This window comes from Ursus maritimus (assembly GCF_017311325.1).
Source record: "Ursus maritimus isolate PB19 chromosome X unlocalized genomic scaffold, ASM1731132v1 scaffold_X1, whole genome shotgun sequence".
Taxonomy (NCBI): domain Eukaryota; kingdom Metazoa; phylum Chordata; class Mammalia; order Carnivora; family Ursidae; genus Ursus; species Ursus maritimus.
The window spans coordinates 57,635,767-57,647,270 of NW_024423319.1; the positions used below are offsets into that span (position 1 = coordinate 57,635,767).

The window sequence follows — 11,504 nt, forward strand, 5'->3', positions numbered from 1 at the left end:
TATATATATATATATATAATGCATTTTTTACTCCCTCTGCCACATATTATGTTTTTGATGTAACATTTTACATCTTTTTGTGTATCCCTTAACCGATTATTGTATTTATCTTTATTTTTACTACTTGTGTCTTTTATTATTCACAATACCGTTGTAAACAATTAACCCACTACCTTTATTATATACAGTAGTCCCTCATTATGTGCAGTTTTTCTTTGTTTGGTTTCATTTACCAATGGGAATCCATGGTCCAGAGGTAGATAATCCTACTTAAGACATATCCTCAGAAGGTCAGTAAGCTAATGCAATGGCATAATGCCTGTGTTATTCCCATTACTTCATCTCATCTCTTAGGCATTTTATCATCTCAAATCATCACAAGAAAAAGGGTGAGTGCAGTACAGTAATTATTTTGAGAGGGAGACTGCATTCATGTAACTTTTATCACAGTATAATGTTACAATTGTTCTTTTTCATTATAAGTTATTGTTGNTCCTGCATTTACCTCTATTAATGAGACTTATACTTCCACATGTTTTCTTGTTAATAATTAATACCCCTTTTTTCTGCTTAAAGAAGTCCCTTAACATTTCTTATTAGGCCAGTTTAGTGGTGATGAACTCTTGCGTTTTCTTATCTGGAATACTCTTTATTTTTCCTTCAATACTGAATGTTAATCTTACTGAGTAGAGTATTCTTGTAAGGTTTTTTTGTTTGTTTCTCTGTTTGTTTTGTTTTGTTTTGTTTTTCCTTTCAGCTCTTTGAATATATTATGTCACTGCCTTCTGGCCTGCAAAGTTTCTGTTGAAAAATATGTTGATAGTTCTATGGGGTTCCCTTGTGTGTAATAAGTTGTTTTTCTCTTGATACTTTTAAGATTCTCTTTATTTTTAACTTTTGAAATTTTACTTATGTGTCTTTGTGTGGATCTTTTTTGGGTTTTTTCTTATTTGGAACTCTGTGGGCTTCCTTTATCTAGATGTTGTTTCCTTCCCCAGGTTAGAGAAGTTTTCAGCTATTGTTTCTTCAAATAAGTTTTCTGCCCTTTACTCACTCTCTCCTCCTTCTGGGACCCCTATAACGTGAATTTTATTCTGTTTTATGTTGCCCATAGGACACAAAAGCTATCTTCACTTTTTTAAATTATTTTTTTTTTCTTTTCTGCCCTTTCGGGTGAGTTCAACTGCCCTGTCTTCTAAATAACTGATTCTTTTGTATGCTTCATCTAGTCTGCTGTTGAACCCCTCTAGTATATTTTTTCAATTTAGTTATTTTATTCTTCAGCTCTATGATCTTTGGTACTTTCTTATATTTTCTATCTCTTTGCTGAAGTTTTCACTGTATTTCCATTTTTCACTATAGTTTGTTGAGCATCTTTATAACTATTACTTTGAACTCTTTATTAGGTAAATTACTTATCTATTGTTACATTGAGTTTTTTTTTTTCCCCCGAGCTTTTATCTTGTTCTTTCATTTGGAACATATTCCTCTATTCCCTCATTTTGCTTGACTTTCTCTGTCTTTATGTATTAGATGAAACATATACTTCTCCCAGTCTTGAAGGAGTGTTCTTGTGTAAGGGATGAACCTTATCTTTCAACCATACCTGAGCTCATGGTTGTCTCTTAAACCTTCGTGATTGTTGGGGCACCTGGGTGGCTCAGTCAGTAAGGTGTCCAACTCTTGAGTTTGGCTCAGGTCATGATCTTACAGTTGTAAGGTCAAACCCCACATCCAGCTTTGCACTCAGCATGGAGTCTGCTTGAGAGTCTCTCCCTCTCTCTCTCTGCCCCTCACCTCTCTCTCTTTTTTTTCCTCTCTCTCTCTCTCTTTGTCTTTCTCAAAATAAATAAATAAAACCTTTAAAACAAAACTTTCCTTATTGTCAAAGCAGCCTGATTTATTCTTGATAGGTCCCAGTTGTTGATGTGCTAAGACCTGTCAGTGTTCCAAATGGAAAGATCTCAGTCAGCACCTAGTTTCAGGCTGATTGAAAACCAGATCCTCTGGCAGAAGTTTTAAAGCATGCCAATATATACATTACTTTGGACTGCAGTTGTAAACCCTGCTATCCTCTAGACCAGGCAATCTAGAGGGGGTCCCCTGGGCAATAGTTGCAAAAATTAGAGCTTCATATGAGTGTATAAGTTCCTTTCTGTGAGGTATCAATGAGCTGGAGCAAGCCTGAGGGAGGGCACAAAGATGGTGTCCCCTGGCTTATGTTCTTCAGTCCACCTCTGTAACCTGTAAATGTGTGGGCCTTTTACCATTTCTTGTGAAGAATCGGTTTAGCTAGTTTTCAGGTCTCTGTCTTTAATTTAAAGATTTTATTTATTTATTTGAGAGAGAGAGAGCACACAGTGTGAGAGAGAGAGCATGAGCAGGGGGAGGGGCAGAGGGAGAAGCAGGGAGCAGGGAGCCCAATGTGAGGCTCAATCCCAAAATGCTTGGATCATTACCTGAACCAAAGGCAGACACTTAACTGACTGAGCCACCCAGGCGCCCCTCAGGTCTCTTTCAGAGGGAAGTTTTCCATATGTAGCCATAGATTTTGTGTGTCCATGGGAGGAGGTGAGTTCAGGATCTTCCTATATGGCACTATCTAGGACCCCCCTTCATTGCCTTATTTTTAATTTAATTGTTTTTATCTATAACACTTTTTTGTGTTACTTTAGTAGTTGTTTTAGTGTTCATAGTATAAATCTGTAACTCAGGAATCGAAATCTGTGGTCTCAGGCCAAGTATGGCCAGTTGCTTATTTCTATAAATACAGTTTGACTGGAACACAGCCACATCCATTGGTTTAAGTATTGTCTATGTCTGCTTTCATGCTTCAATGGCAGTGAAATTCCATGGTAATTTTTTATTGGATGATAGGCTTTATGAATTCATTTTTCTTGTTTTCTGGATACTATTACTTTTTTTAACGATTTTATTTAATTGATAGAGAATGAGAGAGCAGAAGCGGGGGGGGGGGGGGGCAGGCAGAGGGAGAGGGAGAAGCAGGCTCCCTACTGAGCAGGGAGCCCGATGTGGGGCTGGATCCCAGGGTCCCGGGATCATGACCTGAGCTTAAGGCAGACACTTAACTGACTGAGCCACCCAGGCACCCCTATGGTTTTCCTCTAAGTAGTATTTAGCTTTGTTCTTGGATGCAGTTAACCTTTTGAGTCTTGCTTTTAAAGCTTTGTTATGTGGGACCAGAGCAGAATTTAGTCTATAATTAATTTTTCGCAATACTGAAGCATGGCCCTTCATGGTACTCTAAATCAATACCCTGTGAATTATGAAGTTTTTCACTCTCACTTTTGAGAATAGGACCTATCCTGTTACTTTGTGAATTCTGTAGATTCTTGTTTTTAATCCCTTAGGATTACCTGGGCTCAAGTAATTTCCTCAGATCCATGATTGACAATTTTTATTGGCTGGATGGCAGACTTTATGAAATTAATCTTGTTAGGTGATCATATTTTTGTATTCTTATAAATTTTGAGATTTGTTCTGGAATATAAAACTAGTTTGATTTTTTCAGGTTGTTAAACTGGACCAGAACAGCATTTAATCAGGGACTAATTTTGTACCACTCTGAAGCAAAACACTTGGATTACTCTGCCAAATACCCTGTGAATTATGAGGTTTTCTGCTGTGGTTGGAGGTAACAGGAAGTATTCCTGGCCCTGTGTAAGTTCCATAGAATAGTCCTCTAATCCTGTCATTGATTGTTTCTCAGCTCAGGATAACAGAATACAAGTTTATATTGTGTCCTAAACATTTCTCTGCTAAATATTTGAGGGAGACCTCTACATAACTCTGTAGTTCTCTTTCTCTCTCTGAAATTCTCCTTTCTATATTCTATCTTGTGAATTCTATCCTTCTTGTCTCCCTAGCCTCTCATTAACTCAGGGAGTCTTACAGGCTCTGCCTGACTTGGCCCTCCTTATGCAGCTGCTTAGAAACTCTTTCTAGGTAATAAGGTAGGACAGCTGTAGGGCTTACCTTATCTGTTTCCCATTTTTCAGTATTCAGTGTCCTTTGTTAACTGATGGCTAATGTCTTGAAAAGTGTCATTTCATAGCTTTTGTACTGTGTTTTAGTTGTTTCAGACAGGAAATGTATCCTGCCCTTGTCTACTTCATTTTGTCTTAAAGTGGTAGTCTGGGAATAGCATTTTAATTGGGTAATAGTGTTTCAACATCTCACTTCCAGAATTAAGACGTTCAGTGCAGGAGAGCGATTATTGATTCCCAGAGCTCTGGAACTTCCTGTGAAAAAGGAACTGTATGCTAGCCCATGCTTAAGTGGCTAAGGTCTCTGGCTTGTATCTGTCTATATCCAGTGCAGAACATGCCATGCATGAACATAGACTATGATCTTGGTATATTGTTTATTATAGAACAGAATTCAGTTTATGGTAGGGTCTATCTACGACCCCTTTCCAAGGAGGGTTATAAAAGTCCTTGTTAAAAGCTGGTCTCAAGACACAGAATGACAACAGTGAAACAAGGCCCCAAAATTCATTATTTCTTGTGTTATAGTGTAGAAGTTTCAAGAATGTGTTTGAGAAATTTTTACTTGTAGTCATTTCTAATTTTCTCAGAGATGCAGTCAGTAAGTTTTGATTCCTAAGTCTGGAATATTAGGTAAGAGCAAGCATTTTAAATGCATTTCCCAAAAGACAATAAATTAGTATATTCATTGAACAGGCTTTTAGAAAACGATGTTACTTCTATAGACAAGTTATTAATAGGAAGTTGTTTTTTGGGGGGCGCCTGGGTGGCTCAGTCATTAAGCGTCTGCCTTCAGCTCAGAGTGTGATCCCGGTGTTGTGGGATCGAGCCCCACATCAGACTCCTCTGCTGGAAGGCTGCTTCTTCCTCTCCCACTCCCCCTGCTGTGTTCCCTCTCTAGCTGGCTCTCTCTATCCCTGTCAAATAAATAAATAAAATCTTAAAAAAAAAAAGAAGTTGTTTTTTGGTTATACTTCACTTATGTATACAAAAAAAAAACTGTTATGTCACCCAAAATGGGTCATATTCTTCATAACTTAGTAAGACTTTAAAAAGTATATTTTTGTAGGTGTTAAAGAATATTATAATGTATGTTATATATATTTTAAAGGGAACAGTACCTCCCCAAATTTCTCTCCCCCAAACACCTCTCCCCCAACACACAAACACACAAAACTCTTAAGCCATGTTCTATTTTGCTAATATTAAGAAAATATATTTGGATGAATGGCTGATAATTATAAAGCCACCAATTTTTCCAGAATTAATTTATAGGTTTAAAAATTTTTTTCAAGCAAAGTCCCAATAGGAATTTTTGTTTGTTTGAAAGTGACAGAATAATTTTTCCAGCTTACCTAGAAAAGTAAACAAATGAAAGAAAAACTAAGACATTTTGAAAATAACACCCTTTTCTTGCCCTACCTCTTGTTTAAAACTTTGTAAAGCTGCTGCTATAAGCAGAACATCAAAATATCAACACAAGATTAGACACATACTGTAAAGCCCCAAAATATTCAGGTATATATGATTTACCATGTGTTATTATGATAAAGGATGAATCACAAGTTAATGGCAAAGAGATTGATTGTTCAGTAAATAGTATTTGATAGATCGGTTAGACATTTCAGAAAAAGATCATTTTAAATTTTCATCTCTACTATACAAAGATAAATTTTACTTAAGAGTTAAATCTGGAAAAACAATTGTCCTAAAAGAAAATGCAGCCAAATGTGTAGTTGACCACTTAATGGAGGTTTCTCCTTAATCATTAAAATAATGAAGGAAAATCATACATAAATTTGACTACATCAAATTAAGAATTCCTGAATGTCAAAAACAAGCACAGAATGGTGAAAATACTTACAAGTAATGTGATGGTGAACCGACATTTTTAATATTTAAAGGGCTTATGACAATTGAAAAAAATTGAAAAAAAAAACAGTAAGTAAATAATGGAAAATAGGCAAAAACATTACCGATAATTCACTTACAAAATAGAAAGGCCTAAAGGACATGGAAAAATGTTTAGCCTAGGTATCAAAATTTAAATTAAAACAATTGGTGGCATTTTTGTGTATCGAATTAAAAATATTTTTAAAGAGTAATATTCATTGCTATTGTGGATGTAGTAAGACAAATGCTTTCATAAATTGCTGATGGGAGTAAAAGTTATTGTAAACTTTTTGGAAAATAAATTTATTCTATATGTCAAAATCTTGGACTATTTATTTTCACAGACGCAGTATTTCCTTTCCTGTTTTATTTCTTAGGAATCCTTTTTGGGGAAATAATCATAAATATAAAATATATATATGCATATTACAGAATTTTTTAAAACAATGAAAAACTGGAAATAATCCAAATGAACACTTAGGTAAATTATGGTAAATTAGTATGTTGATATTGTGCAGCTATTGAAAACTATAAATAAATTTTAGAGATATGGGAGAATGCTTTCGTTATAATATTAAGTGGGGAGAAAGGAAGCCACTAGATAGTTTATATACTGTGATCTTAAATATGCTAAAACACACATGCATTCATACATACACAAATGATTTGAAGAGCAGACAACAAAAGACTAGCAGTGCTTACAAGGTGCTTGGGTTTAGATGATTTTCTTTCATGGGTTCATTGGTGATAGGATGATTAGTAAATAAGAAAGCATTAATAGTAGTGAAACTAAAACCAAGTTGAAACATAACATATAGTGGAAGTGGCTTCTGAGGAAGAGGTAGTTCTTAGAGATAAGTATTCCTGAGTTCAAATTGTGGGCCTGCTTCTTATTAGCTATGTTATTCTAGCTATTCTGAGTCTTTTTCTCCAGTTGTAAGGTGGTGATAATAATATACCTCATAGTGTTGTTTGAAAGGTTGTAATAACATAATGAATGTAAAGTTATTGGCATGTAACTGCTACTTAGTAAGTTTTTTATTTGTGTCTATCATGAGGCTTTTCACAGAGACAGCTTCATCACAAAATAATATGCTTGCCATAAAACTGTAACCTGGACAAAGTTTTTTCTTTAGAGATAGAAAGATTTTTGTTTAGAATTTTCTTATGTGTTAGGTTTAAATGAAAAATTTGGTTAGCCTTCCTGAGAGGTTAAATAAGTAACAATTTTTTTTTTTTTTTTTTTTTTTTTTTTTACTGGTGGCGAGATTTTATTCAAGATGTTTCTCTTGTCAGCTTTTTCTCCGTGATTGCTCAAGTTCCAGTTTTGATGGAGCTGGTTAATAATTCTTTTTTTTTAACGATGAAAAGGGTATTTTATTATGCATTATAAATATGTTTTATAACAGTAATATATGCTCTTGGTTTAAAAGAAATTTTTTGAATGTTTTTTTATTATATTATGTTAGTCACCATACAGTACATCCCTGGTTTCTGATGTAAAGTTCGATGATTCATTAGTTGTGTATAACACCCAGTGCACCATGCAATACGTGCCCTCCTTACTACCCATCACCAGTCTATCCCATTCCCCCACCCCCCTCCCTTCTGAAGCCCTGTTTGTTTCTCAGAGTCCATAGTCTCTCATGCTTCATTCCCCCTTCTGATTACCCCCCTTCTTCTTAATAAAGTACCAAGTGAAAATTATGTTTTTATAACTTTACCATTATAATATTCAAATGAAGTCCCTGGAACTTAGATAATGCATGATCTTTGTTTTTTCTATAGATCATTTTAAAAAGTAGGTAGAGTTTCAAAATTTATCTTTAACTGCTCATTCTCTGCAATTTTACTAGTAACCAGAGTCTGTATTATGTAATTCAATGGCCATAATTCTAAATGGGCAAGTCAGTTGTAAGATTTAATGATGTTTCATTCAAATTTTGAGCTTTTCTAATAATTCAGAGATTTCTGTAGTGAAAATAACCAATTTCTAGACAAATTATTTGTTTTGCCAATCAGAAGCCTTTGATAAATCTTAAAAATTATATCCAATGGGAAAAAATTACATCTCATGTTTGAGTAGTGCCTAATTTTGTGAGTAAATTTAACACTCATGAATGGATATGGATGTAAACCTATAATAATTATACCTCATGGTTGCACACATAGCATTTTGTAATTTACAGAGGTTTCTTCCACATAAACTAATTTGACTCTTCAGTGTAGAAGACATGTAAATTCCATAATATGTTTTAGGAAAATTTACTTTAAAACAGTTAATATTGAAGAGAAGCATTCTTAAAGAGTTTAGTTTCATCTATCTACTTCTTTTATTTTTTTTTTACTTAACCTAGATTTGTCTGTTTATTGGTTTTTAATGAAGTAAATTTTAAAAATTCAATATTGAAAAAAGAATCAAATGGTAAATTATTGCATTCTAGGTTCTGTTTACAGAGGAAGATGTGAAATTCTACCTGGCAGAACTGGCCCTTGCTTTGGATCATCTGCACCAATTAGGAATTGTATATAGAGACCTGAAGCCAGAAAAGTAAAGCTATATTCTCCTTATGAATCCCTGTTACCAGTATTTCTATGACTACTTTTTTTTCCATTAAGTCTTTTATTTATTTTATTTAAAAATTATATGTAAATATATATGAATTATACAATTATATGAAACTTACTTATAAAAAGTAATCTTTATGAGATACCCATTGATTTTATTTTCCCATTGATTTTAAATTAATCATTTAAATATTTTCCAGTATATCAAATAGATATTATTTTAAAGTTTATGATTTTTATGTAAATGTCCTATATAAAAATATTTTATTCCTTCTTGGTGAATGTGAATTTTGATTTACAGCATTCTGCTTGATGAAATAGGACATATCAAGTTAACAGGTATGCAGATTTTCTTATTTTACCCTAAGCCTATTTTATATTTTTCTGTAATTTAATATATATTTTTCTAGGCCTATTTTCTTTTTTCCTTGACTTGTATTTTATTCATCTCTTTAGTGAACTAAAATTCATTTGAAAGGTAGATAAGAGCTCTCAATATGTTCTAATTATAATACCAAAAAATTATAAAGTTAGTATCCTAATTAACAAATGACCTGTGGCTTTCTAGATTAAAACACATCATCTTAGTTTTAGTCTAGACTGAAAGATTTATCATAAGTAGTTATCATATTTGAAATATAGTGAATTATAAACTTTTAAAACAAGCGTTTCAGAATCAGAGGTTCATTTTTTTTTATTTGTGAAAATGTTCTATTTTTCTTTATTTTGAATATTGAGGGTTTACTATAATACAAGGTGCTAATCCTCACAGGATTCTTAAGTGTAAAATATCTTTATTATACCATTTTTAAAATCTTTTATTTTTAAATAATTATAGATTCACAATAAGTTGCAAAAATAGTACTGAGAGGTCCTGTCTACCCATCACCCAGCTTCCCCCAATGGTGACATCTTATAAAACTGCAATGTATTGTCAAACCCCAGAAATAGATTTGTATAATGCAGCTCACTGGACCATATACTTTACTTGGATTTCACTAGTTTTTGCATGCATTTATTTTTTTGTTGTTGTTGTGTATAATTCTATGACTTTTTATCACATGTACAGATTTGAATACCACCACCACAATCAATATGCAAAACTGTTTTACAACTACAAAAGAACTCTCTTGTGCTGCCCATTTACAGTCATGCCCTCCCTCCCCCTCCCCTAACTCCTGGCAAAGACTTATCTATTCTACATCTCTAGTTTTGTTATGTTGAGAATAACATGAATAGAACCATACACTACCCATCCTGGGCATTTGTCCTAGAGAAATAAAAACTTATGTCCACATAAAAACCTATACATGAATTTTCATAGCAGCTCTATTTATAATAGCCCAAGACTGGAAATGTCCCAAATGTCCTTCAAAGAATGAATGGATAAACAAACTGTGATACAACCATACAATGGAATACTACCCAGCAGTAAAAAGGAAAGAACTCTTGATATATGCAACAACTTGGATGGACTCAAGGGCATTATGCTGAGTGAGCCAATCTCAAAAGGTTACTTATGTTATAAATAGATAGTAAAATCTTTATTTAATTATCAGAATGTTAAAATGAAGATGTGGTCTTTACAGAGAATTTTGGACCAGTACACTTTAAAGGTAAGTTGCTTTAAATTCCTAAGTATACTGCTTCAATGTAAAAATAAATTATAAAGCTGTTAACTTGAAAGCTCGGGCAGATGTGACAAAGTTCTAATAAAGTTTAGTAAATCTTTTTGATTCATAGCCTGATTCTCTTTTTCATAGCAGCATAGATTTAAAGGGATTGAAAAAGGAAAAGGAAAGAAAAATAATAGGAAGAGAGAACAGTAGAGTTTTAAAATTTTATATATTGTACAATTTTTATTTTATAGCAATCAAGTTTTAGTTACAATGCTAATTAGAATTTAATTCTTTTCATTTTAAAAAATAAATTATACCTGTTTTGTCAGGGGTTAAGGAAGGGAGGTCAGAAAAAAGTAGAATAAATCCTACCTATATCTCTTTTCTACATTAAGGTTAATTGGGTGAATAATGATGTCAGATTATTTTATATTTAGTCTTGTAATGTAAATTCTCCTTTTATAGCTTTTGGACTTAAACTGGCTAAGGAGGAAGGATTAGTTAGAGTAAATGTAAACTTATAAGCAAAAGACAGAGGCTTATAACAGGAAGAAAATGTGAAATATATATACATAAGTATATGTATATACTTATACATATACAATAACACCCAGTGCACCATGCATATACATATATATATATAACAATTCGATCTATTTTCCTTAAAATGGTGTAAATATTTCTTTAAAGAAATTATACAATAATAAATATTAGACAAGTTACAGTTTTATAATTATAGCCTAGTTCAAAGTTGTGTAATGAGTAATAAACATATGGATTTAACCTCATACCATTCCAATAAGGTTGGTTAAAGTGTGACCATTCACAGCAAATATTCTAATACTTTACTTTTATTTTTTTCATTATTTCCTTTAACTTATTTTCTTTTTATTTTCTTCCTTTCTTTCTCTTTGTTTTCTTTTTCTTCCTTTTGTGTGTCTTTTCCTCCCTTCTCCTCTACCTCTTTTCCTCTTGTCCTACCTATCTCCTTTCATTTTGAATACTACAGTCAAAAGTACCAGATTGATTGCTGTTTGTCATTGATAGCAGTGGGCTATAGTGATTTAGGAATGTCTCATCTAGGCAGGGTCTTTCCCAACATTGTTTCTTCTTAGGCTTACGAGGAAGAATTAGGAGATTTTCCTTAATCGTAAGAGAGGGGCAATATCTTTTTACCTGTCTGCTTTAAAAGTCCTCTAGATAAAAGAATAGACCTAATGTTTAACATTTTACTCTAGAACGGCAGTGGACTATACAAAGGTTCCTTGATATGACTGTGGTTTGCGCCTAATTGACCTCATACCAAGCGTATGATTGTATAGCAGAAGATCAACAGAATGGGATGAATACCCCCAAAATATCTGTATATAAATGTCAATATATTATCTATATTGTTTTTCTGTCTTTTTTTTTTTTT

At 33.1% G+C, this 11,504-nt stretch overlaps 1 protein-coding gene across 1 annotated transcript in view; it reads left to right on the forward strand.

Moving 5' to 3' along the window:
• Positions 1-11,504, forward strand: part of RPS6KA6 (ribosomal protein S6 kinase A6) — a 210,545-nt gene that overhangs the window by 127,691 nt on the left and 71,350 nt on the right. Inside the window, exons 7-8 of the mRNA XM_040630311.1 lie at positions 8,345-8,451; positions 8,770-8,807. Of these exons, the coding sequence (XP_040486245.1) occupies positions 8,345-8,451; positions 8,770-8,807 (145 nt within the window). The remainder of the gene's footprint in view (positions 1-8,344; positions 8,452-8,769; positions 8,808-11,504) is intronic.